The sequence below is a fragment of the Penicillium riverlandense genome (assembly GCF_028828495.1).
Source record: "Penicillium riverlandense strain IBT 135883 chromosome Unknown utg000011l_segment0_segment0, whole genome shotgun sequence".
In the NCBI taxonomy this organism is placed as follows: domain Eukaryota; kingdom Fungi; phylum Ascomycota; class Eurotiomycetes; order Eurotiales; family Aspergillaceae; genus Penicillium; species Penicillium riverlandense.
The window spans coordinates 665,150-691,327 of NW_026643201.1; the positions used below are offsets into that span (position 1 = coordinate 665,150).

The following is a 26,178-nucleotide window of genomic DNA, read 5'->3' on the forward strand; positions in this document are numbered from 1 at the left end:
GCGATATCGTAACTCGTGGAGAGCTCGGAGAACTCGAGTTCCTCGTTTCATCAACATCATCGCTAACATCAACTGAGTGTACAAATGTGACTATATTGATGTCTTAGAATGCCCTGAGTGCTGAGAATCCCATGAAAGGACTGACTCACTTTCGGACGGAGTATCAAGCCATACGTGGTCCGATGTGAATCGAAATCCACCGTTAGACTCTCCATCAATTCCCCGTCTTGTGTCATACTGACATTCACGGCGGCCAATTTCACAGTGCTGACATTGAGGCTTTCGTTCATCGCCTTTTTTGGCACTAAGTCAGTGTTTCCAACGCGAGTTGACGACTTGAAAGGAAGAACACACATTTCATATGCCGTCTTCTACACGTGAGGCTTTGTTTGTCAACTACAATCAACTCTCCAAGACTCCAAGCGTAAGTATCTAGAATTGCGACTAAACTTACCAACCTGCGCGCAATAAAGTCAGTAGTATGCCAAGGCAAAAAGGGTGATATGCTAACCAGTCCTAGCACGCCTTTGAATTTCTCGCTCTGGTGCCATGGTGTCAAGCCATAACCCAGTTCAACTGAACCCTTCTGCAAGAGAACCGAAATACTGACAGGACGAAGGGATAGAGAATTCGTCGTGGGGGAGGTTCCGCGGACTTTGAGTTATTGCCCCCACTCACGTGATCTTAGTTCAAAGACCCGAATGACTTCAGGCTGGTGAGAGTCAATGATGGCATTCGAAATAATACGTATATTTTGAAATTGGGGGAACTTGACAGACTTGGAGATTTTTGAGGGAAAAGCTTTTGAATTTTCCATACTTTTCATGGTTTTTGTCAATGCTAGTACTACCATCCAGCATTCTAACCCCAGACACTCAGTTGGGTTAGTCAACTACATAGTACTAACTTAACTAACGTATTCCGTAAGCGAGTGACTCACTCGCTTGTGCTTGAATTATCAGAGAATATATAGAGGTGATCATGGCTGACAGTATACATCGTCTTCAACCATAAGTCTCGTATCGACCCTACCAATGTTAGCCCTTATTATGTGCTGGCAATTGGCCAGTCATTGCTTTCAAGTGTGCAATTCGTATATTTCCGTTGATTTACTCAATTAAGATAACATGGACAAAGTTGTTTGTGTTTCTAGATGAATACGCTAAATTATCGAATTTAAATGTAGTCAGGAAAACATTCATCCTGTCGAACATCATTGTCCGTAAAGACTATATGACCTATCAACATCTAATATAAGTTAACATTGCGTTCACCAGAGCACAAGCTTTCGATAATGGCCAGATCATTTAATGCCTCAATTGGCCCGGCACGAGACTGTGCCTTCCCCATCTTCACAGCGTCTAGGAAAGCCTTGATCTCAAGCTCCACACCATTGCTCTTAATTGTTTCACTGCTCTTTTCTCCCGAGATCCGTTCAAGATCTAGGGTAAAACCATCAGGGCCGTCAGTCAGGAAAAAAGTACCTTGCGTCCCAATGATGGTAAACTCAGTGGCTCGCTTGGCGGACGAGAATGACATCGAAATGGTACCGGTTCCGCCACCGCTCAGGAGGATTCCTGCATTGACAGTATCAAGAGGCGGCAGGTGAGCAGCGACTTGGCGTGAAAACCCCTGAGTTTCAACAACTTCCTGCCCAGAAATATAGCGAAGCATTGCTATATGGTGGACACCGCCATCAAGCAAAAAGCCCCCTTGGTATTCTGGGACCTTTCTCCATGGAGTCTCATAGTACTTTCCACTGGGACCCTGATTGCGCCATATCTTGAGGTGAAGCTGTGTAATGTCGCCGATGGCTCTGTTATCGACAACCCACTTTCTCCCAAGCTCAAATTCAGGCATGAAGCGGAATTGCTCCGCAACGCTGAAAATCAATCCATCCTTGGCGTAGTCCTTCTTGTAGTCCTCAATCAGCCCGCGTGCAGTTTGTACGTCTTTTGCGATCGGTTTTTCCGACAGAACATGCTTTCCAGCTGCCAGGCAACGGCGAACGATGCCTGGTTGGACAGGAATGGGTAAAACAACGACGACCGCGCCGATATCTTTGCGTTTCAAAAGGTCGTCCAGCGTGTGACCAGCGGTGTCTTCTGAATATAGTTCAACATCCGCAACACCAAGTTTCCTTGCTTCATCGACTAAAGTCAAAGCTGAAGATTTGGAACGCGAGTATATAGCTTTGAGGTTTGCCCTGTTCGAAACAAGAGCCGGGAGATGTTCTTTTTGGAGTGTTAGTGACGGGGGTTGTTATTCAAGAGTGGAGAATTACCATCAGTGGCAAAGATGCCGGCTCCTAAGATAGCAATTCCAGCCATGGATGGAGGTGAATTGGATTTGGAAGGGCAATTCAGAGCAAATGCAATCTGCAAAGTCTCACAAAGTCTCACTGAAGACATTCTTATACTAACGTCCAACTGTTTGGCCGTGTCGGCTGTATACAAATAGGGAGATTACACGAGCACGTGATCGGCTACCGAGACCTTTCGGTTTTTGGGGTTTTGTTGATCGCATCTCCACATTTACGATCCGGACAATGCGATGATCATATTGAGTTAAGTAATTGCCCGCTACTGGTATCCCGCCCCGTACCCAACGCTAACCCCACTTTAGAGATGTCCAAGGCATATATAGCTGTCACGGCCATCGGTCTTATGGTCGACTGCAATTGAAAGCGTCATTAGATTTTGTGATTTAGACTGCAACTGCACATTTGAAAGATGACGGAATCCAAGAGGATCGAAGTCATTCAAGGTTGGAAGTTCAAACAGGCCAGCAACCTCAACAACTCCACGGCCTCTTCTTTTCTGCCTGTTGCTCAGTTCCCGACCGTCGCTCATATTGACCTCCTTCACCACGAGCTCATTCCGGACCCGTACATCGACTCGAACGAAACAAAATGCCTTTGGGTCAACGAGGCGGATTGGACCTACTGTACGTCAGAGGTACCGAATCTCAACCTCTCGAATCCCAATGAGCACGCCGTTCTTGTCTTTGAGGGCTTAGACACAGTTGTTGGTGTATGCCTCAATGGTGAACATATTCTGGCTAGCAAAAATATGCATCTAGCGCATAGGGTCGATGTCACTGAGCTGTTGAAACGGGCTGGGGGCAAAAGCTCACTGGAGCTGCGTTTCAGGAATGCGCCTCAGATTTCACGAGAGGAGAGAAACCAGATTGGATATAAGGGCAACGAGACGGACGTGCATTTCGGTGGTCCAGAGAGATTGTTTCTGAGAAAAGCACAGTACCATTGGGTAGGTTGTCTTGGCATGCTATATTCGCTAGGCCGCAGGGCTGAGTTAGGGCTGACACAATTGAAGGGCTGGGACTGGGGACCGGCGGTCAATACTTCGGGCCCCTGGAAGCCCATCTATCTCGAGATCTTTGAGACCAGAATCGATGAGCTTCTCATCCGCCAAGAGGTTTCGGCAGATCTGAAGACGGCTGTTTTGAGCGTCAAAGGGAGCGTTGAGCATCCTTCTCCGAACCAAGAAGTCAACCTTGAATTGCTTGATCCTGCTGGTTCCCATATTCAGAGCCACATCCTGAAAGCAGATTGTGCCCGATTTGAAGCCAGCATTACCATCAACAACCCTCAACTGTGGTATCCTCATACCTATGGAGACCAGCCTCTCTACATCGTCACTGTCCGGCTCCCCGAACAAGACAGCAGAAGTCAATCGATTGGTCTGCGTCGTCTTAGACTACTCCAGCACTCACTTCAGAATGCGGAGGGAACATCATTTCTCTTCGAGGTTAACAATATCCGCATATTTGCCGGTGGCTCATGCTGGATTCCTGGAGACTTCATGCTACCGCGCATGACGCGTCAGCGCTATTCAGACTGGTTGCAACTTGCCAAGTCCGGGAACCAGAGCATGATCCGTGTTTGGGGCGGAGGCATCGTCGAATCTGACGATTTTTACGACATTTGTGACCGTGAAGGAATCCTGGTGTGGCAGGATTTTCTTTTTGCCTGTGGCAACTATCCCGCTTCACAGGATTTCATGGACAACGTCAAACTGGAAGCGGAGGCTCAGTTGAGACGCGTGGGTCATCATGCGAGCCTGGTACTCTGGGCGGGCAATAATGAAGATTATCTGCTGGCTGAAAAATGGGGCTGGGAACTTGACATGACAGACGAAAAAGGTCCGTGGGATCAGACAGATTTCCCAGCCAGAGAAATCTACGAGAGATTACTTCCTCGTCTGGTAGAGGAACTGGGAGGTGATGTTCCATACTGGAGGAGTAGTCCTTATGGCGGATCCTACTCAAATGACACCACTGTGGGAGACACCCATATCTGGGACGGTGAGTTTGCTCAATCATTACAATATTCAGAATGGAAAACAGAAAAAGCTGACCTGTCTGCTTTCAAGTCTGGCATGGAAAATTGTCACCCTACCAAGACTACAAAAACTACATGTCTCGCTTCGTCAGCGAATTTGGATTTGAATCTTGTCCCTCCTTGCGCACTCTGCACCGAGGCATCACCGCTTCCTCGGAAAGGCACGCTCAATCCCGAACTTTTGACATCCATGACAAAGGACCCGGACACACGCGCCGTTATCCCATGTACATGGGCGAGAATTTCCGTTTCCGCATGAACCCACTCCGAGACTTCGTCTATTGCACTCAGTTCCTGCAAGCCGATGCCATGGCCTACGCGTACAACTGCTGGCGCCGAGAATTCCGCGGCCCTGAGCAAGAATATTGCGCAGGAGTGCTTGTGTGGCAGCTGAATGATATCTGGCCGGGTTCTAGCTGGGCCTTGGTGGATGTTGACTTGCAGCGCAAGCCCGCCTATTATGTCACAAAAAGAGCTTTGGGGAAATTCGTCGTCGGCATGGAACGCACCGTTACAAAAGAACCGCCTTACATTGTGACTGGATACCCACCAGAGAAGCATGCCTTGGACGTCTGGGCCGTGAATGGCACCTTGGAGCCGCGGAAAGCAACTCTGAAACTAAGCGCCTATGATATTCGATCTGGATCTCGCGTTTCCCTACCAAAAAACGTGGAAGAGCAGGATTTGGTGCTTGCACCTAATCGAACAACCGAAATCACTAGCATCAGTATCCCAGATCCGGACAACACTGTCATCGCCGCCTACATAGATGATAGTGCGACCACTGAGCGTCTTGCACGTTGGGTTTCTTGGCCTGAGCCCCTCAGGCTGCTACACTTTTCTCCAGATCTACATATCAACACTCGAATTGCAGAGTCGGGTGACAGGATCTTCGTCAGTGCAAGCGCCCCTGTGAAAGGAGTGGTGCTCTCCGTGCCTATGACTGAACCAGGAGAGGACGCAATTTTCGAAGATAATTTTGTGGATTTGGTCCCTGGCGAGACGGTGGATATCGGTGTCCATTCGCTTCAGGGCCGGCATGTGCAGACGCGTTTCCTATATGACTGGGAGATGGAGGAGGGCTTTGAGTTGTAAAGATTAAGAGATTACTGCCATTACCAGGATGCTGCTATTATTTGATTTATAAGACCCTAGAGCTCCCTATTCATAGGCAAAGTTCTAGCGGCCTGATCCAGGAAGATCAGAGCAATACCTCAGTCGCTCGAGGGGTATTGTTGGAGATCAATTCGCATCCCCGAGGCTTGGATTTCCTGAAACATATCATTGTGAGGATCTACAGCAGACCCCCGGCCCCTTCGATAAAAGAGCTTTTGCAAGGGCTCTGATGGGTGGTCTTGATCGGCGATAGACAAGCCTAGTCTAGTTCAAGTTTTCGTCGTTTTATGTCTCCAACTCATAATGCTCGCGCCAACTATGTATACTTCCAAGATTATATCCAATATGTATCACAGAATACGAAACTAGGTTGAGGATGGTATAATTGGAACAGATAGTACAAAAAATCTATACACTCCTTCCAACCCTTAAATTCTTCTATAACACAATAAAGACACAATCCCAACCCAAAACAACTCTTTATCAACACCCCTCCCCACTGATGCGAACTGAACCAGGGCAAAAAAGATAAAATAAAATAAAGAAACAATAGAACAAGTAGACACAGGTGTATAGAACCAGTTGTTAAAACACACGAGGTTCACTTTGTTCACTTTTTATGCGCCCGTTTCTGGGCGTTGGGTATAATTAAATGTATACATCAAGTCATGATATAACCGAGGAAATGCAGCGACATTGTAAAAGGATGGAAAGGAGGGAGATGAGGGTATTAGTAGGGGGCAAGGTGGATTAAAAGGATAGGATATGACAGAATGAGAAGGCGTCGTCGGGAAAAAGGTTTTCTTTTTGGACGGGAACTTCGGTGGCAGAGCAGGAACACTGTTGCGATCGAAAGGAAATATTGGTGCCGGATGTTGAAGGAGACGCCGTGGAGGGATGTAGGAAGCAAGCAGTCTACTGCTGAGGACCACTGTGACTGCTCGAAGGACTAGGACCTTGATGCGGCTCATCCTGCTCGTCGACACTCAGCTTCCAAAACAACGACTTCATATCGCGAACATTCTCCCTAAAATCATCGCGCGGCTGGGTCAGGCGTTCCTCAGATAAAGAGCGGATTTCGCGCACGATGTTGGGATACCCTTCGTCATTAGGCAGCCACCAGTGGTTGATTTCGGGTACTTGCCAGATAGCAGCAAGAGCGGCGCGGAATTTCGGAGCGATGATGTAGCTGTGTAACCAAGAACATTCATATTAGCGACTCCGTTGAAATGAAAGAAGGTTGAAAGTGGGCAGGGAAATAGTCACCCGTTCTGCTCCATCAATGCCATCTTCCGCCGCGACCACATCTGGTGCTTGTTATCCTTGGGGAGAAACATGCTGGCAATGCCGATGCAATTTTTGAAGCCGATGCAATATCCGTTCTCTTTATCTGGCCAGCGGTCGATGGCCTCGATCAATTGGCACTGCTCGTAGGCTAGTTTCTGGAGATCCGGGAGAAGGGGCCGTTTGAGGGAGAGCATGGTCTGGTATTTGTACATTGTCTCGGTGGAGAGAATATCGATCAAGGCGTAGTTGTACTCCCATAGGATGCCGTGGTACAGGCAACCAGGAGCATAAGGGTCCACGATGTCGTCATCGGTCAAGGGTTGTTGGTGTGGAAAGGAGCGGACGAGGTAGTCGGATTCGTCGAATTGCTTTAAAATTGCCTTTGCCCGATCCAATGTTTGGCCGAGCTGTTCGTTCTGTGCGGCGAACTCGTCGAATGGAATCAGGCCGCGCGATAGTTTGGCATATAGCGAAGCCATGTCCAACCCGAAGCGGCGGTTGATCGAAGCTACCAAGGCCAATTGCATAGTCGGGTCTCCTGGATATCGAGCGGCTTGTTCGGCGTCATACTGTTCCTTTGCGATGTACCAATTCCGACCGAGGACCACTTCTGTGCCGGCTAAAATCCCGACAACAACATCGAAGCGTGCATACCATAAAAAGATGTTACTGTGTAGCTCGTTCACGCTGGTAGATTCCGGAGTCAACAGCTCCCGCATCAGCGCGTGCGCGGCTTGGTGGTGATCGATCAAATTCACCCAGTCACCAATGTATTCCTGCAATTGGCAATGTCAGAAAATATCTTCCCCCTCGAAGACACGAACAAACAAACCTCAAAAGATGTGAGAACCAGAACAGTGACCAATGTCGCCTCGCCGTGCTCTTCCGCAGAGCCCAATGATTTTCGCAACAGAGTCAATGCCTTGTTGTAATATTTGAGGAATGTATACATCTTGCCGTCGGGACTCTGTAGTGTGTGGTGATATGCCGAGAACCCGGTGAGGGCATAGAGCAGCGGCTCGTACTGCAGAGCAAGCTCGATGATGCTCTGATGGATGAAGTGGTCACTGCTCTGCTTTAGAAAATAATGTTGATATGTGATATACTCCTGGTGGAAATTCAAATAAAACCGCACGTCGTCCGGCAGTCGGGTATTGCTGAGCGGGTCCACGATACTGGCCGACCGCGCGCTCATGGACTCGAAGCGCGACGACTCGGTCGTGGAGGAGGGCGAACTACTCTGCTCTTTATGAAGGGGAGAGCTTTCGGATGCCGGTTTCGTGCTCCGTTGCTGTAGGGACTGTGTGCTTTGACTCTTCTGTAACTTGGGTCGCGACGTGATCCCGCCGCTCGTAGGGGACGTGCGCGATCCCGGCTCGGTGCTTTCGGGTTCATCTTCGTCAAGGATGGGTTCCAGCGGACTGACCGCTTCGACTTCTGGTTTACCGGATGAGTCACTCCCCTGCGACTTTGGGCGCGGGCCACGTGCTTTGCCCGATGAACGGACGCTGGACTTAGAGGTGGCGGGCGTGGTGGGCGAGGGATAGACGCATTCGCGGCTGCCCTTGCGACAGCGCTCGCAGGTCGGCCGGGTCTCGTCGCACTTGATGCGCCGCGAGCGACAGGTGAAGCAGCCGCTGCGTGTGCGCTTATGTTTCTTCAAGTCCGGGATGGGTTGCAGTAAGGTGGGATGCGACTTCGGCGGCGATGGATAGGTTGGAGTGGGCAGTGAGGGCGCCGCGGAGGGGTCGTGCCAGAAGGCAACGCTCTCGGGGTACTGAGTCGGACCAAATAGCGAGTACGCGGCCGTCGAGTCCTGTTGCAATGGGTCGAAGAAGCCCGTCATGGCGGGCTGGGGGTGGTATGAGTGCGCCATGACTGTTCGCGCTCGTCTGGCGCTTCCGGCATGAACCAAATCAGCTGGAAGCTAGACGGGGGCGCATGGCTAGAAAATAGATATACAGAAGGCGTAGGAAGGGGGAAGAGAAAGGGTGGGGAGTAGTTAGTTGTCGCAGTTGGAATGAATAGTTAGTCCGTGTTGGGGAAGAGGTGAGGTCAGGCCCGAGAGGATGACTACACCTACTAACTAAAGGTTCTACGTTCATTCCGATTCTGCCTGGACACCAAACACAAAACCAGGGGTCGCAGCCACTACTGGGCTGATCATCCTCCTTAATTCTCGATCTACACAGCACACAAGCCATCAATCTGGATGAACCTCGGTGGTGGCTTGAAAGGAATAGGATCATCGATGAAGATCTATGGAGAAAAAAATACGCCCGGGATACGGGGGAAGAATGGGTGGCCGCCCCTTTCCAGCCACATCCTCCAGCACCAGAATCCCTTCTAAGCCTCCCCCAAATGCGTAAATGCGCCGCTCCGAGGGTTCGGCCGGACATACTCTATCCATCCATCCATCTAACCCACTTGGACCATCCCACATCGGACTACTCCTGCGTGGATCCAAGGGTGAACATCGTCCTACGGTACACGAGATCAGCTATTGGCTGCTAGCCAAACTACCGGCTTATGCATGGTATTTATTATTATTAGTACCGAGACACCGTTCGTCGGGGATGTTGGGACAGCCTCATTTCCGGCAACGATAAGCCCACTGCTCCATGATTGCTGCAAAAAAAGTCTCCGGGCAAGTCCAATCCATGTTCGAGGGGGGGGCCAAGATTGACCGGCCCCCTGTGCCTGATCGACGCCGGTTTGACAGCCCTGGCGCGATGTGGGCCGGTGGTGGTCAGGCCGGTCAAAATAATGAATAATGAATAATGGAATAGGTTCCGTAATCCGGGAGCAGCAGCAACACGATCAGCAGAGACCCTCCTGGGGATAAGAATAGAATAGAAAAGACGGGAAAAAAAAGTGACTTCTCAATTTCCTGCTAGCCTAACGGCTTACCGCAATCTGTACCATCGCAACTAGCTTCATTTCGTATACACTGGTTGTCAGGATATGTACACTAGGTCTTTTACCCAAAGTAAGCCGGGGCCGTGCGCAACCCGACATTCCGGCGGACAGGAAAGAAGAAGGCCGCCGGATAAAATTTACTGAGGCGCGCTAATCCCTGCCAGAGACGGTGGAGACTTGTTCCGAACGAGCCAATGTGAATTGTGTGCTCGCTATGATTGTGATTGCGTGCGAGCAGGGCAGCAGACGTGGCAAAAAAAAAAAGGAAAGAAAAAAGATCAGCCAGTTCTGGATCGAATAGGAGGCATAGGCATTGATCCTCGTTGCAGGCACGGAGTACGTGCATTATTCTTGTCCCAGTGTGGGTTGTGGGTCATGCAACTAGCTATACCTAGTGCAGTAGGTCTTGAGAGCGACAGAGTTTCCACCGGGGAGCCACAGATCAACAGGCAGAAAGGGAAGGGAGGGGTTGGCGCTAAGAATGTCTCTCCTGCTCAAGAGTTTGGTTCTATGCCCTGCCAAGGGTTTGCGATGATCAGTTTTTGGAAGTTGTCCTCGTGTACTTTTTTCATACTGGATTTCAGCGATTGAATCAATATTATCACGAGTTGAGATGACTCTCACAGTACAGAAAAGGAACTAGACATCAAATAGAAAAGAAGCGAAAAATAAGTTGTGCCCCGCCGGTCTTCCTTCCGAGACCACCAAGTATAAGACCAGCTTGGCAGCGTTTCCCGTCGCTCTCCTTTTACCTAATCTAGACAAATGGGGGGGCGGGCGCCAGCGCGTAGCGCTCCGTAAGCTCCGGATGTACCTAGGCAGACAAGGCACCAACACTACTGGAAGGCTCCGAGCGCATGGACCGGCGCTTGTTCAAAGTGACAGGGTTGCAATGCATCATCCAATCCTCGTGGCTTGGACCAAACTCCAAATCCTCGGACCCGTAACTGTACACATGTGATTGTTTCGGTGAGAAAATGCGCTTCATTGCAGGGGTGATTTGATCCCTATGATCCCTATAGCAGTTGATACTCATCTCACGCCATCCCATCTCCACGCATCCCCAATGCCGGCACAGATACCCGGTGAAGCCCCGGCTCTCTGCCTAGATTGCCGGGGCCTTCGGGCGTAGGCCTTAATTCTGCATGGCCCAGTCTTGGCTCTTTGCTGCTGGGCGCCTTGCCGGCGTGCCTTGTAGATCTCTTTTTTGACTTTTTACATAGTACAAACCAAGTCGTCAATTCGTCAACCGGCCGACGAATGAATCCACTCCACCGACCATCTATACAGAACAGCAAGCTTGGGGCCGGGCAAGAATAATGTCAAACCACACCGGGACGCACCCGCCCCGGCCCCCGGACCAACACACGAGCCTCTCTCTCACCCGTCATGATCCTTTTTGCTTCTGGGCCACCAGCTCCTGGATCACCATACCCACTCCCTCAATGACGGTTCCCCATTCGACTTCATGTACCCGCGTTTCAAACTGATGCACATCCTCGTCGACTCCCTTCCGAAAAGGAATCTCCCGCACGAGGATGGGTGTTCCCATATCCACCTCCGAGATCACATCGTGGATCATCACCCCGGTCTTGTCGATCTTGCCCTCCAACCATGCCGCATGGGCTCGCTCAATCGCATTCTGCAGAAGAAAGAAAAGGAAAAGGGTTAAATCTATCCGTGATCCACTTGCCCTAAATTGTTGGGAAGCTAACAGAGAAAACTTACCACACCGTTGAACGCCCCAGGTAGCGCAGGATGCAAATTAATGATCCGCGTATTCGTCTTCTGCAGCGGTTCCAAAAACCGCGGAGACAAAACATGCATGAATCCCAGACACACGACGAGGTCCGGTGCGTCCGCGAGAATCAGCCGTGCAAGCTCTGCATCGTACTCCTCGCGCGCGGCCTGGATGCCCTCGGTCGTCGGGGGATGCTGCTTCTTGTACTTGACGAGATTGTGATAATGCGTAGGAATCTCTGCCTTCCTTGCGCGCTCCAGCCCGAAGGCGTCTTTGCGGTTGGAGATTACGCGCACGATCGTCGTCGTTGCGCCCAGTTGGCCCGCTGCCACTTTGTCGATCACGGCTTGAAGGTTTGAGCCGTTGCCTGATATCAGGACGGTGAGGCGGATCGCGGGCGTCGCGGACGTCGCGGAGGCCATCGTGTGTTTGTGTTTGGGGAAAGAGAGGGAGGGAGCGTTGGTGGAGGTGTTTGGTGAGGTTAGATGGTCATTGAGCTTGTCGTAGAAAACGTGGTCGTTTCGGCCGTGAAAGGTGTTGGACAATCCTTGTAGAGTGAGCGTCGGGCGCGGTCAAGGTCAATTGGTGTTTGATACGCCCACAGAGCTAAAGCCTGGAGCAGTCAGAGCAGATGTGAGGCAAAGACCAGAATTTCTCGAAATCGGAGATGCTGAGTCAGCCGAGGGGCATTTTGGACGGCCCGACTCTATACTGTCTTGTACCAAGCCCACCGTGTTGAATGAGAAAAAACAGAAATATTTTGATTCAAGTATGTATGAACAGTAAAAGCGCCATATCATAATCCAACAGAAAGATACAGGACAGAGGGTATTTGTAGAGGTGCCCATCAACCGAGACGAATGGAGATGTAGGCAAAGAGTCATCTGCCCCCAAAATAATGTCGTCTAGTCTCTCCAGCGTAAATGAAAAGAAAGGGGAAAAAAAAAGACACAGGTTGAAGGGAAAGGGGATATCAATGAGACAAAAAAAGAAAGTTCGTGAAAAAAAAATGTTCTAAAACAGGCGCTTCATGCTAAGCTCAGAAGAGAGGAGGCTCGAGTGTCCCTCTTCGGGACATATGGCAAGAAAAAATAAATCAGACAATCGGAACATCGGGAGATGCCGAATCGGGAGCGGGATTATTGCTGCTGGTCGAGGTCTCATGCACACCCTGACCTCGGCAAAGGGGGCAAGAGTTCCGTCCGGTAGTCAGCCACTAGCACACGCGTTAGTTAGCAGACAATTGCAGAAAAGCGCGGATGATGCGGGACGTACCTGATCAATGCAATCTTTGTGGTAGATATGTTTGCATTTAGCCAGCTCCCGGACCTCCTCGGCGACCTCATAGTCACTCAAGCAGATCAGACAGCGCTCTCCATCCTGAAGTTGAATGGCGCCTGCGCCATCCACCAACTCCGCAACCAATGAGCCACCGTATTCGACCAGACGATACAAACCTCCGGCAGAGTTGACGTCGGCTTGAGTGGCAACGGGAGGCTTGGCGGGACCCAAAAGGGATGAGAGCAGAATCATGTCTTCGTAAGTGGGATTCTAAAGGAGCGTCTGTCAGTTGTCGTCGAAAAACATAACATGAAGGAAAGACTCACATCAGTAAACAGACTTGGAGTCGTCAATGCCGGGTGATTTTCCGATAGATTGGTTCCCACAACATAGATCAACCAGCTTCGACCGCTGCTTGGGGAGGGCTGATCAGGTTCGACCATCCCGTTGCGTCGAACAGCACCCGATCCAAGGGCCCGGTGTCGAGCAAATTCAGAATCGATCCGACGGCGTCGGTGAGCGGTGCTGGGAGGCGGAATAGCATCGTCGGCAGGCTCTACTGTTGGCTGCAAAGACTGATCTTCGTTCAGTATAGGCAAAGCGTCCGGGTACATTGCCGAAGCGGAGGACGGCCTGCGACTAGGAGTTGAGGTGCCCGAAGACACAGCTGACAAGCCCTGGTCCGCTGGAGTCGACGGAGGCGGAATAGGTCCCGGTGGACTCTCCGACAGGGCAGTAGGAATGAAAGGGGGTAGGCAGCGCGAGGCCCAGCATCTGACAACCTGCGAGATGGATTCAAAATCGGCTGGCGGGGGAGGTCCGGAGCGCCGGCAGAGGGTTGAAGACCAACGGACTGTCGAGGAGCTTGCAGCCGTGGCAGCCCATCTGCTCGTTGCGTGAGATCCGGGGGTCGAGGAACAGCGTTGGGCGATAGGAATGGCAAACCACCCAGCAAGGCATCCAGGCCAGGACCTACGGGGGTACCTTGTTGTTCTGCATTCCCTCCGTTGCTTGTCGGAACTGATCTCACCCCAACCACGACGAGAGTGACTGTCCGCCCTTCACCCCCCTCTGAAGGTCCGTCAAGATCCATTGCATCGGTCTGCGTGCCTTGTTCTTGAGAGCCACTGGCGTTGCTCCGTCCAGGAGTGCTCTGTCCGGAAGGTTCTGAATTGGCAAATCGAAAAACGCGTAGAAAGTTGACAGGCTGAGATGGGCCCTCGTTTTCAGAGTTGCTTGGACCTTCCCCGGTGGCAGTTGGCTGGGCTTGGGCGGATGTGGCGTTTTGTAAACTATTAATGAAGTTCTCCAACGAACCATCCAGCCCATCATTTCCTAAAGATTGTATGTTTGGCAACACAGGACCGGTGGTCCCCGAAAGTTGGGCAGCGATAGCAGCTGCAGCAAGTTGCAAAACGCGTGACAATGGCGTCTGTTCCTCTCGCCGCAAGACTCGAGAAGATCGTGCCCTGAGTAGAGCAGGAATACGTCGCATTCCCGGAATACCAGCATTCGTCTGACCAGGGGATGTGGGAGACAAGTGCTCCCCGTGTTGTATTTCTGGTTCCACAGAATCGAGCTCATGCGGAGGCTCGGTGAAGTCCGAACTAGTGTCCATGGCTCTCGGGAAGCCTTCATCGAAAGCGGGAACAGTAGGCAGATTTGAAGCATCCCCGAGCTGATGAGGATCCATGTCGGCGAGAGACTGTCCGAACATGTGAGAAATCGGGCTAGAAATCGAGTGCCGCATACGGTGGAGACGGGCACTGCGACGCCAGGATGCTCTGGTGGGTTCCGGGTCCCGTTCGGCAGCCAGATCAAGATATGAAGGGTTTGCGGACGGATCCGACACGCCTGAGGATTCTGCGCGTGGGATAAAGTAGGGCCCTCGAGTGGTACGCCGTCGAGTAATGCCCCTAGAACTAAGTGAACCGAACGGACTGAAGCGACCACTGCTGTGAGCAGCCTCGGTCCTTGGAATTGTCCTTGAGACCATCCCATGCCGATGCGCATGACCCTCTGCAGGTGTCTCTTCCTGACTGCTGAGAAGACCACGGATGACTGAATTTGGCAAGATTCTTGAACCCAGCCTTGACATGGTGGATTGCCGTCTTGCTACCATTCGAGCGATGGCCGCAGAACGGTATTCGCGATGAGTCGGGTCAACCTCAAGGGTATTCTCTTCTTCAATACTTCGCATATGAGGCAAGTACCCTCCAGAAAGCCGAGTGGGTTGTTGCCATGTGTCTGGCGCCTCGGTCTGTTGGTCCGATGTGGTATCCTGACCGGGAATTGAATTTATTTGATCACTGAACGAGGAGCCGACCCCTCCACTATCCTCAGTTGTCTGTCCGTTGTTCATGTCTTCATTCCTTGTATCAAGGTTGCGGTCCGCCGAGAAAGGCGCAAGATGTTCCGAATAACCAATGTCAGGACGTTCACGTTGTGTGGAGGAAGACTGTCCCATAGTAACAGAATGACTGTGAGGCAAAGCGCGGACGAGAGTGAGGAGAGTATCAGAAGTCGTTTACTGCCATAAGAGTATACCAGGGCTAGGAAGTGACAACCGTATCAGCGCCTGATTGAACCGAAATGTTGAGGCGTTGGGGATGAACGGGAATAAGCGTACCGGTTGATGATGCTTGGGAGGAATTCAAATCAAGCCAGTGCCTGGGCGAATACACGAGTTGGAAACAAAAAAGGAAACGGTGCACAAGGCGTTGGCAAGAGGCCGGGTACCCACGGATGGTGGAGAGAAAGCGCCGCAAGAAAGACCGCGTTGTAACTCGCTCGGCAAGGGCAGCGATAAATGCTCCCAGAGCGTGGTGGCCAACGGTGTTAGATCAGCCCTCTGTCCAATACGAGATTCTGTGACCGGCAGTATCAGACTGTCTGACAACCCAAGCACTGCCCACAGTACGACGACGATGTACCCGAGCTGCGAATGCGGGCAAGGCGCGGGTGGCGGAGATCAGAGAGCGTGGACTAGCAGCCAAGGAAATCCACGGGTGACAAGGAACAGAATGGAGAAAGGGAGGGAGGATTGGAGAAGGAGGGAGGACGGGAAAGGTTGATGAGTGAGTGAGTGAGTGAGTGAGTAATATAAGAGAGCGAGGGAGTGATAACATAACTGTCGGGTGTTTGCCTGCTTTGCTCTCGGCTCTTAGTCAACACGTCAGGTGGATTCGTTGTCGCATTCGTTGTCGCACCCCAAACTTTTTCTTTTCCTTCTTATGGCATCTACTCCCTCGGCTTCCTCTTTTTCTCTGCCTCTTCCCCTTTGGAACCAACCGCTCGGTCCTCGCCTGACTCAACTTGAGCGCCGGAAGCGCAAGAAGCACAGTGATGCATGGACCGACGACGATGAAGATGCCGGCGAAACCACCGATGCTACAGATGCTGGGCATTCGTTAGTCTTGACGCCAAACGAGGCGCATCAATATCGAATAGCAGGCCTTTCCTTCAATCAGGAGTTGCCCGGCGGCCATTTCCCTCATGGACCGCCCAAGGAAAAGCGTTCGAGCAAGGAAGCTCAGGCTATCCGTCTTGTCAAGGCATTGTCCACCCTGTCACCTCCCATCTATCCACCTCAGTCCTCGGCGCAGCAAGGGAACATCCGGTACCAGCATCTGTCAGCTATGACCGCCATCCTCCACCGTTGTCTACTCCAAGGGGATTACATCCGCGCTGGGAGAGCATGGGGTTTGATCTTGCGCGAGTCCTTCAAAGGCCTTCCGATGGATGTGCGTACTGATGACAGATGGGGCATCGGTGCTGAAATCCTCCTGCGTCAAGGTCAGCAGGAAGCAGTGGGTGTTGCAGATCAAGGTGGATCTCCAGAAACTCCCAATACCACAGAAAGCCCGACACTCCCCTTCACGGAAAAGGGGTTTGCAGACGCCAAGGAGTATTATGAGAGACTAATTCTCCATCACCCATATACCAAATCCGCCCCGAATGCCATTTCTTCACTGCACTTTTACCCCGCCATGTTCGGACTGTGGATTTATGTCGTCCAAGAAGAGGGCAATGCCGCGAGGCAAAAGATTGATATTCGCCGCGATGATTCATCTGATGAACTCTCCCCAGAAGACGATTCCTCACCGGACCGCGAGCATAACGAAGGGTCGAAGGACAAGAAGCATTTTCTCATTGCGGCAACTAGAGCACGCGAATTAGACAACGCACAGCAAATTGCAGCACGTATGGACGAACTTCTTGTGTCACCTCCGTATATGGACTCTCCGGGACTGTTGGAACTCAGAGGCATGGTGTCGCTTTGGATTGGTGATTTGTTTGTTTCATCCTTGCAGACACGACCGGAGAATGCAGATGGATCCGATCCCGATGAGATGGCCATGGATGACCTGCCGAGCACTATTCATGCCAGACGCGAGCAAAGGCTTGCCAACGAGAAGCGCCAGACGGAGGTGCAGAAGTCCCTTGAGTTCTTCGAGAAGGCCAAGAAGCGTGGAAGGAGCGTCGCATACAACCTTGAGCACTTCCATATTGATGACGGCTCGCCCTTTGACTGAGAAAGGGAAGTCGATTAATGCCATGTATCATATTCTACGATCTAATGAAATGCTATATTTTTTGGGTTTTCGCTCCTCCCACTCGTTTGTAATCTCTCGGCCCATAGCCCAACCCACGATGGGCTTGGCCACTAGACTCCCTACCACAATAGGCCCAACGGGGGCCCATAAAAGCCTATTTTTGCATAATCTCAAGGTCTTAGCTTTAGCGCTCTTAAAACTACTTTGTAATCCAAATAAAACTCTACTATCTAACACTATTCTAGTCATAATAGTCAAATCTAGCTTAGAAATGCCATCTGTTCACAGCATGCAACTAAACGTAGCATGTAAACTTCTTCAAAGACAATAAAGAAAGGGGAGAGCATAGCTTAAAGTTAGGACATTCAAAATGCGAATCAATATTAGTCTAAAGCTTAACCTATCAGGCTAATATTATTGATGATTTGTACCTAGTTAAGATGGTTTAGAAATAAAACCTACCATCTATTTATATAGGCATCAATCACCTATTCATTATATGGTGTCACGTGACCCCTGGATCCCTTCGTGTTTGACCTGCAACTGTGACACGCTGCTTCTCTGTCCACCCTTTCCATCTTGAAATGTGGGTTGCTTTCCCAGTCGCTCCTGATCTCTCTGGGACCGTCTCTTAGGCTTTTCTTTCTTTTCTTTTTTTTCAATCAGTTTTCCACCATGGGCGTGGGCGACTACATCCACTCTAAGGAAGCTGGGCAGTCTGCAGCAGTACGCAGGACGGCTTCCCTCCAGACACGACAATTGCGTGCGGAACAAGCAAAGGTCGAGGTGCCAGCAACTAATCTATTTGAGCTGCCCCCTTCAAATGGCAAGGAGAGAGCTGGGTTCGCGGACCCGTCCCAAGCATCTCTCGACCATGCATTGCAGCAGCGAGACGCTTTCGACACAGATGTCGAAGCAGTCGATGATTCCACCATTGCAGGAACAAGCATCTATGGAGCGGATGATAATCAGTCTCACACAGCATCGAATGCAGATACCGCATTCGCTACCCATGAACCACAGTCTATGTACCAGCCACGACATACCCGGCGCTCTCACGGGTCTGCTTGGTATGATGGTCTCGGCAACAAGGCCATGAAGGAGGCAGGATTTGTCTCCGAGGATGCAGATGATGGCGACGACGGAAGCCAGTTGACTTCTTCTGTTGGGGACGACGAGAATGTCGACGAGATCCGCGCAGGGTACTACACCCACAAGCCTCGTGCAACCGAGGAGCCTCTGAGCCGACGCCTGGAGAACTTCTGGTCTGCCAGCAAGAGAGCGCCTTCGAAGCCAATGGATCCGATTCCAGTGAACACAGCCCCCCATCATCAGCCCCGCAAGCTGGGCCAGATGCTGCCTCCACCCGGGACCAGGAAGCCCATTCTTCCGCGCAGTACGTCTGGAACTCCGCGGGCGCGGTCCCGCTTCAGTCCACCAAAGCCTTCACTACTTGAACAGCTGGATATTTCGCCAACCCGTCAGGGCGTCCAGCTTTCGCTACAGCCGGAACGAACACTCCATATGGCCGCTCTCCGTCCCCTCGAGGACGAAGGCAACATCACTGAGGATGGCCTAGACCAAAGACTGGGACTCGACGACAGACGAGACAGCGTCCATTCACTCAATGCATTCGATATCACCAATCTGACCGACCTTGATGCCGACGATGACACCATCCAAGACCCGTTCATCGCTGGTTCCACACGTCGTCGTCGAGACACAATTATTCATTCGAAAAAGCGAATCTTCGAAGCAGACTATCCCCCGGACGTTCTCTACCAGAAGTCCTTTTCGGATCTCCAGGCCGAGCCCTTCGACAGAGCGCCGTCTCCGGTTCCCGTACGATCACCATTCCAGTCCCCTCCCCCACAACAGCCACAACAACAACCCCAGGACATCTCCCCAGACAGCGAGTCTCCGAAAGACGCTGTGTCTCAGCTTTTGAAACAGACAGACCAAGAACGTCACACCTTCCTATCTCGCATGACCGTCGACGAATGGGAAGAATGTGGAGACCAGTTGCTCGATCGCTTCTGCCACCTGCTCTCTGAGATGAAGAAATCGAGACGTGCTCGTCGCCGTACGGCTGCTGCTTTTGAGACGGAGGTTAAACGCCGACATGATCAGATCGAGGAGCAGAATCAGGAACTGTCGACTAAGTTGCAGGAGATGCGCACTGGTGGTGCGGAGGTTCTGCGAGGACGGGATGCTTGAGATATTCCCTTGTCTCAGCTGTTTATTTATTTTCTCATTGACTTGACTGCATTCATATTGCCGGTGTTGAAGCTTTTTGAATCACTAAGCGGTTTTCGTTTCTCAACTTCGAATCAATACCCTCATCTTGTACCCCAAAATTTGTTTTTATTATTCTGTCTGCATCTTTCCTACGGCGCACATGGCCCTGCATCTCAACGGCTGCAATCATATTTTCGGGATTCTCTGAGATTGTGAAAAGCATTTTTCCTGCGAGGCTGTATCACCACCACACGGTTTATTCTGCATCTGTTATGATTTCTAAATGCTTTGAACGTTCATCCACCCAGATAGGATATAATCACCTCCTCAAAACGCCGTCGACTATTTCCCCATAATGCAAGGATTTCTCCTCTTCTTCTTAAGAAAATGACACAAGGCTTCAAAATGATGCAAAACTGTTAGAGCAAGATATGATCGCTGCTGCTCTGTACTTCAGCGCGACGGATTGTTCGGCTTATACAGCGCAGCAGCGAGTCTCTTATAATCATCCAGTAAAGTCGCCACCTCCCCAACGCGAAGCTCAGCCGCATCCTGTATCTCAAGGAACCGCTGGATCGGAGGGTCAATCTTACCCGAAGACGTAGAAAGCGGTGTTACCGTGCTACCGGCCCCATCTGTGGACATAGGCGACATCTTCAGCCGGTCTATCGTCGCGGGAGACAATGAGCGACCGGCTGGAGTGTCGGGTGTATTGCGGCCAAAGTTCTTGATCATTCCGGGAATGTGATTGAGCGGGTTGAAGGTGTTGCCGAACTGGCGCATCGATTCCAGCGGGGTGGGGGTAGGACTGTTTGAGTTCTGATCTTCTCGATGCTGATTAGATGTTGCTATTGATCGTCTACTGCTTGTCTGGGCGCGGTTGCTGTCTGCACTTGGATCGCGGGGCGTTTGTCCGTCGCCCGAGTGCCCTGTTGCTCTGGAGCTGCTTCGTGTCTGCTCGCCGTCGTCGAGTGGTGCGGGGTGGACTGTGACCAGATCATCGTGCGTTGGGTCTTGCTTGCCGCCTTCTGCGATGAGGCGGCGGGCTTCGGCGAGTGTTTTGGGTAGAACTGGTCTTCCGCCTTGCATATCAGGCCCTTGATTGATCTGCATCTCCTTCAGGCGGCCAAAGAGAAAGTTGAAGCTGCTATCCAGCGTTTGGCCGATATTCTTCAATCCTTGGTCGGCGGTGTTGCGGACCGCGTCGTTGGCCGCCCCGAGGACTTTTGCAGGTGGTTGAAATAAGTTACTGAGACGTCGTTGCTGTGGTGTTGTGGGATGTTGTGGTTTGGGTAGTGTGGACGCGGCAGATTCCTTGGTCTCTGGTTTCGAGAGCTCGGGTGAAGCAGATACTGACGTTACGGACGAGATTGCAGTTTCTTTAGGCGGCCGGAAAGGATCGACTCGTTCCGATGATGGCGGCGTCGACTCGCCTAAAGCCTTGCCGATGCCGTCCTGCTCATCGGCGCGTAGCGTGGACAGATCAACGTTTTCCAGAAAACTGATTGCAGCTTCAAGGTTAGTCAAGCAGTAAGCAGTCTCGCCATCGAGCTTGTTTGATGATCTGAAACGCTGGATAAAGAGTTGATTGCTGATGATGTTGATTCCTTCAGGCGGGCAAGTGACAAGACAGTAGATCAGAGTAGGCAGGATCTCGTCTGCGGAAGAAGATGATGGCAGTAGCTTGGTCAGAGCATCGACAATCGCTTTGTGTGCAGTAGACAGCTGCTGAAGCTTCCCCAGGGGGTATTTTTCATCGTTCATCTTCGCGAGACAGTCGCGGGCCTGCGCGAAACACTCATTTGCTTCATCTTGCTTTTCATTATCGATCGAGGTGAGATCAACATCGATGCCAAGATCTTTCAAGTCAATGCCAACGAGGAGCAAAGCTGCCGTTTTGGAACGCAACTTCTCATCCCGAACGTCATCTAGCGTACTTTTGTGTCTCCAGATTTTATCGTAAACAAGCTCACAGACCCGTCGTTCTGCAGCCTCCTCCAGGGCCATTCGTTTGTGTTCGAGCGCTTTGCGAGCCTTGCGTCTCTCCGCAACTTCCGATGCCGTCAACATTTGACGTCCCGTGGGCGCCTGCCCAAAATCATCCTGGGAGCGCTTGCTGCTCAATTTCGATAGTCCCGTCGGCCGGGGTTTTGTGGGGATGGTGGGTGACGGATCGCGGTTTATGCGAGATGCAAGGGCAGATATATGGGTGGCGATATGAGATTCGGCGCGGCTATAGAATACTTGGAAGAGTTGGGAAATCTTGTCGATGTTGGGAGGAGTGTTGTGTACTCTGGCGCTCAAGGAGGCGACAAACCTAACCACCAAACATTAGATGTGGGCTAATAGGAGGGGTATCAGAGAGCGCACCGGTCCGTTAAGCTTATTAGTTCGATTGGGAGTTCCTCTGATGGATTCTGCACGCTTCGAGACAGCACAAAGCCTTCGTCTGCTTGTCCGTCGGCCGCAGCGCTGGAATCCGCAGAGCTCCTTCTTTCAAACACATCCGGGCTGGTTACTTTTTCTTCTTGCTCGACCCGTAACGGCGGTGAAACCGCACTTGACTCTGTCTGTTCAGCAGCTGTCTTCGCCCTCGCCGGCGCCTGGGGGGTTTCGTCTGAACCCGTCATTCTGGTGAAAGACCGCACCGAGTGTGAAGACGAAGCATCGTCGGGGTCTGCCGGCATGGTTAAGAGATGATGTGGCCTGTCAGGCTGTTAGAGGCGAGTGACTCTCCGGCCCCAAGTCCAGCTGATGCAGATCGCCGTCCGAGCTCCCCGGACTGCTTGCTGCCTTGAGCCGTTGCAATGGTTGAGAGAGAGATACCACCACGGGAGACAAATCAGTGCTGCTCACAAGCAGCAATGGTTCTCAGGGCCATCGATCTGAAATGAAATTCCGAATAATTCTTGTCAAAGTCAAGGGGCCACCTCGTACTAACTCACACTTCCCACGTCACGGGGTCCTCATCACGTGCTGGGTTCTCCCGCGCTGCGTCACCGTGATAAGATAAGGTGCCCAGTTGCGACTCACCTCTCCTGTAGTCACTCACCTCTCTTGGCTCTTAGAACTTCCCTTTCATCCTCTCTGCTCATCAGGCTTCCATCCACCATGCCTCGTCCACGTCAGAAACACTTCGGTCACGGGCCCAACCTGGCCACCATTCTGCTGTCGGCGTTGCTCTCAGGCGCCGTCTCCGCTTCTAGCCCGCCCTACTTCGACTCTCCACCGCAGGTGCCTATCATCCCGCCAAGGGTCCCCCTGGATACTGCAGAGCCCCCATCAGAAACCTATGAGTTTGTAAGTCGAACGTGGCATGTTGGTCGCTGTGGTGAGCTTACGCTGACTATTTCCACCAGGCCCTGCGCCATATCTTCCACCGAGGCACCTATGAACACCCCGATCTTCACGCGCGTCTAGACGTCAAGCCAGATACGCGTCTGTGGACATTATCAGAAGATGGCAACGAGAAGGAACCGGTTATACCTCATCCATATCTGGTCGCCTCCTCAACCCCGATCACGATACAGCGCTTAGCCGACCGGCGTCTGCCGGTGATCGAAGGGCACCTGGCAGCTGCGCGGTCTTCCGGCTCGGCAGCGGTTCTCTCTCCATCTGAATGGGTAATGGACACACTGCCAGGCCCAAACATCTCAGATAAAGAGAGCATTTTGACATTTGCAAAGATGACCCAAAATGACTATATCGAAGAGCCCGGCACGGAAGACTGGTTCCCCATCAACGGCAATCTCAACTACTCGTCCAGTTTTGGATGGCAAGGTGACGGGCTCCGAGGTCACATATATGCGGACAAGTCGAACAGCACCATCGTCATTTCCCTGAAAGGCACCTCGCCCGCCTTGTTCGACGGTGCTGGCACCACGACCAATGATAAAGTTAACGACAACCTGTTTTTCGGTTGCTGCTGCGGACAAGGAGGGTCATATCTGTGGAGACAGGTCTGCGATTGCCAAAACGCCACTTATTCCGCCAATTTGACCTGCATCGTCGAGGCCATGAACGATGAGAACCGATACTACCGAGCCGCGATTGATCTCTACTCCAATGTTACAGAGATCTATCCTGATGCGAACGTCTGGCTCACTGGCCATTCTTTGGGAGGTGCAATGACGAGCTTGCTAGGACTGACTTTTGGGCTACCCGTCGTTACGTTCGAAGCGGTCCCCGAAGCATTACCGGCGGCTCGACTGGGTCTCCCAAGCCCTCCAGGCCATGACCCACGTCTTCCCCAGAAAAGACAGTACACTGGTGCATATCATTTTGGACATACGGCAGACCCAGTATATATGGGCACGTGCAACGGAATCGACTCGATCTGCACATGGGGTGGCTATGCGATGGAGTCGGCATGCCACACCGGCCAGATGTGCGTTTATGACACCGTCGGGGACAAAGGCTGGCGTGTGGCGATTGGAACCCACAAGATTAAGGCTGTCATCGCCGACGTCATCGAGGTATACGATCAGGTTCCAGCATGTGCGGCTGAGGAAGAATGCTACGATTGCGAATTGTGGAAGTTCTTCCGCAGCAACGGGTCGGAGATCACCACGACCACTACAACGACCACTACTACAACGACCTCTCCGACTAGGACTTCAACATGTAAAACACCTGGCTGGTGGGGCTGTCTCGATCCAACCACGACAACCACTACCACCACGGTGTCAGAGACCACTACGACGACCTCCACCTGCAAGACACCGGGCTGGTTTGGCTGCAAAGACCCGACCACAACAACAAGTGCAACACCAGCACCCACTGCCACAACAACTGAGCCAACACCCACATCATCAACTACATGTCATGAGCGAGGATGGTTTGGCTGCCGTGATCCCTCCAACCCAACTACAACCGGCATTTCAGCCTCGACGCCCACGTCTTCAACTTGCAAGACCCCGGGGCTTTTCTGGGGATGTCTGGATGAACCTACCAGCACGCCTCCTATCACGTCTGCGCCCACTGCTGTACCGACCAGCACCTCTACAGGGGAACCTCACCACCATACATGTACACACAGAGCGTTTTTTGGACTGATCTGTCTCGACCCGTGACCTCGATCATCTATTTTCCTATAACTTGCGATCACCTTTCTATGTTTGGATCTGCAATTCGTTTCACGAGAGATACGACTAACACAGAAGCGAGCATTTTATTTCATTTTGTCCTTGCCCGAGTGGGCATGACCGATTGGCGTTGAAGAGTTGAGGTTCTTTTCCTGTTTTTTAACATCGTCTCGACTTTGCTATATCCTTGTAAAGAAGCATTCCCTGTAATGCTCTTCCGAGGTGGAGACTTTCAGATGGTTCCCTGTGGAAGAAAGGCAGTCCTCCTATGTCTTGTTTTTGGAACTACACACGAATACCACTTAGACTTTGCATCTGAATTTTAAGGGAGATCCCTATCATTCTATAATTAAGGATTATCAGTTTGTGTTTCCATTCTCCGTAGTAGTTTGTAGTCATTCCTATTTGTATACTTCTGATATCATTGTCGTTCTGGTATATGATTTGCTTCAACTTTGGCCGTACCGGATTAAATGCCACTATATGTCTGACCAATCCAGCAGGCACATTGAGTACGATGGGTACTAACTATCGCTTCATGACTCTAGGAGTCGCGCAAAATGCCGAATACCACCAATCCGCTATCTTCGAACCTCAGTCTCGCCCATCAGAGGCTCGGCTCCATACGCGATGTAGGGTCCCGCGGTGTTAATAACCTAAAATAATCGAAAAGAACTCTGACGCTGAACAAGATTTAGAGAGCCATCTAAGCCTTCGCCCGTGCACGTTTCTCAATTGAATTTCCTTGGGGACCTTAGTAAATACTTTCATTTAGCCCCGAAGGTGATCCCGCTAATAGGCGCATTATTCACCCCAATCTGAAACCCAGAGTTTTGACTTCCAAATGTCACGCGTGGGGAATGATCTTGGTTTTGGCCTGTTGCTTTCCGTATAGTGTCCTCTTCAGCCCTTTCAAAAAGCTTGGCTAGAAGATCGCGAGAACAGTGTAGTGCTTCTTTCTCTTCACGAAGTTGCCTAGACATCTGTACCGTTTCCTCCGCCGTGTCCTGAGAATCACTAGAGACAATAAGTTTCTCTAGTATGTCTGTGACCTCAACTAGCTGGGTATTCGTCGTATTGGCGGCACTCGAGATTTCACCCTGCTTTGTAGATATCGCTTCTGATACCACTGCTTTGATCTCTTCGGTGGTGGGGTTTTGACGAAACGAGCAATATCTGTTTTAGTCAAGGTATGCACCGTTAACATCTCATAGGACCTAGAACCTGGCGTGGTAGAGTAACTCACAATGTGGCTATGCTAACCACTGAATTAATGGTGACCTGGCAGTTTTGAAGTTGTCTCTGAATCGACTTTATTTCGCCTTGTTTTATGAAGCCCACTTTGGCTCGATCCCGCCACGAAAATGATCCCCCGTGAGAATGGCTCGTCCAAAGTTTGAGATCGGCTCTGAATCGATCGCATGTAGTTGCACAGAACTGAATGGTTGATTTGGCTTGGTCTGCGACGCTAGAACCCAATGACTCCCACTCTTCGGGTTCAACGCCCTGAAGAGAGGAAAGTGCCAGGCTGACTCGATATAAGTGATCCTGTAAGCTTTGGATGGTCTCAGGGGCGTCTTTGATCTTTTTTAT

The 26,178-nt window shown here is 51.3% G+C and overlaps 9 protein-coding genes across 9 annotated transcripts; 4 read left to right on the top strand and 5 right to left on the bottom strand.

Annotated features, from left to right (window-relative positions):
• Positions 1 to 1,248: 1,248 nt before the first annotated feature.
• On the bottom strand, positions 1,249 to 2,330 carry N7474_010956 (Gfo/Idh/MocA family protein; the record flags this gene model as incomplete). Its single annotated transcript, XM_057202366.1, has 2 exons — positions 1,249 to 2,234; positions 2,285 to 2,330. 2 exons carry the CDS (start codon positions 2,328 to 2,330, stop codon positions 1,249 to 1,251), a joined length of 1,032 nt encoding a protein of 343 aa, XP_057047650.1.
• Positions 2,331 to 2,732: 402 nt separating this feature from the next.
• Positions 2,733 to 5,458, top strand: N7474_010957 (beta-mannosidase; the record flags this gene model as incomplete). Its single annotated transcript, XM_057202367.1, has 3 exons — positions 2,733 to 3,269; positions 3,336 to 4,326; positions 4,395 to 5,458. The coding sequence occupies 3 exons, from the start codon at positions 2,733 to 2,735 to the stop codon at positions 5,456 to 5,458; spliced, it is 2,592 nt and encodes an 863-aa protein (XP_057047651.1).
• A 936-nt stretch (positions 5,459 to 6,394) lies between these two features.
• N7474_010958 (Zn(II)2Cys6 transcription factor) lies at positions 6,395 to 8,642 on the bottom strand (the record flags this gene model as incomplete). The annotated part of the gene is made up of 3 exons (XM_057202368.1): positions 6,395 to 6,668; positions 6,746 to 7,542; positions 7,599 to 8,642. 3 exons carry the CDS (start codon positions 8,640 to 8,642, stop codon positions 6,395 to 6,397), a joined length of 2,115 nt encoding a protein of 704 aa, XP_057047652.1.
• Positions 8,643 to 11,072: 2,430 nt separating this feature from the next.
• On the bottom strand, positions 11,073 to 11,848 carry N7474_010959 (phosphoribosylglycinamide formyltransferase; the record flags this gene model as incomplete). Its single annotated transcript, XM_057202369.1, has 2 exons — positions 11,073 to 11,327; positions 11,414 to 11,848. 2 exons carry the CDS (start codon positions 11,846 to 11,848, stop codon positions 11,073 to 11,075), a joined length of 690 nt encoding a protein of 229 aa, XP_057047653.1.
• A 674-nt stretch (positions 11,849 to 12,522) lies between these two features.
• Positions 12,523 to 15,174, bottom strand: N7474_010960 (RING-H2 finger protein; the record flags this gene model as incomplete). Its single annotated transcript, XM_057202370.1, has 4 exons — positions 12,523 to 12,642; positions 12,702 to 12,977; positions 13,034 to 13,489; positions 13,558 to 15,174. The coding sequence occupies 4 exons, from the start codon at positions 15,172 to 15,174 to the stop codon at positions 12,523 to 12,525; spliced, it is 2,469 nt and encodes an 822-aa protein (XP_057047654.1).
• A 766-nt stretch (positions 15,175 to 15,940) lies between these two features.
• N7474_010961 (uncharacterized protein) lies at positions 15,941 to 17,242 on the top strand (the record flags this gene model as incomplete). The annotated part of the gene is made up of 1 exon (XM_057202371.1): positions 15,941 to 17,242. The coding sequence occupies one exon, from the start codon at positions 15,941 to 15,943 to the stop codon at positions 17,240 to 17,242; it is 1,302 nt and encodes a 433-aa protein (XP_057047655.1).
• Positions 17,243 to 17,938: 696 nt separating this feature from the next.
• On the top strand, positions 17,939 to 19,480 carry N7474_010962 (uncharacterized protein; the record flags this gene model as incomplete). Its single annotated transcript, XM_057202372.1, has 1 exon — positions 17,939 to 19,480. The coding sequence occupies one exon, from the start codon at positions 17,939 to 17,941 to the stop codon at positions 19,478 to 19,480; it is 1,542 nt and encodes a 513-aa protein (XP_057047656.1).
• A 474-nt stretch (positions 19,481 to 19,954) lies between these two features.
• On the bottom strand, positions 19,955 to 22,188 carry N7474_010963 (VPS9 domain-containing protein; the record flags this gene model as incomplete). The annotated part of the gene is made up of 2 exons (XM_057202373.1): positions 19,955 to 21,818; positions 21,872 to 22,188. 2 exons carry the CDS (start codon positions 22,186 to 22,188, stop codon positions 19,955 to 19,957), a joined length of 2,181 nt encoding a protein of 726 aa, XP_057047657.1.
• A 424-nt stretch (positions 22,189 to 22,612) lies between these two features.
• atg15 (triglyceride lipase ATG15) lies at positions 22,613 to 24,573 on the top strand (the record flags this gene model as incomplete). Its single annotated transcript, XM_057202374.1, has 2 exons — positions 22,613 to 22,801; positions 22,861 to 24,573. 2 exons carry the CDS (start codon positions 22,613 to 22,615, stop codon positions 24,571 to 24,573), a joined length of 1,902 nt encoding a protein of 633 aa, XP_057047658.1.
• Positions 24,574 to 26,178: the final 1,605 nt, after the last annotated feature.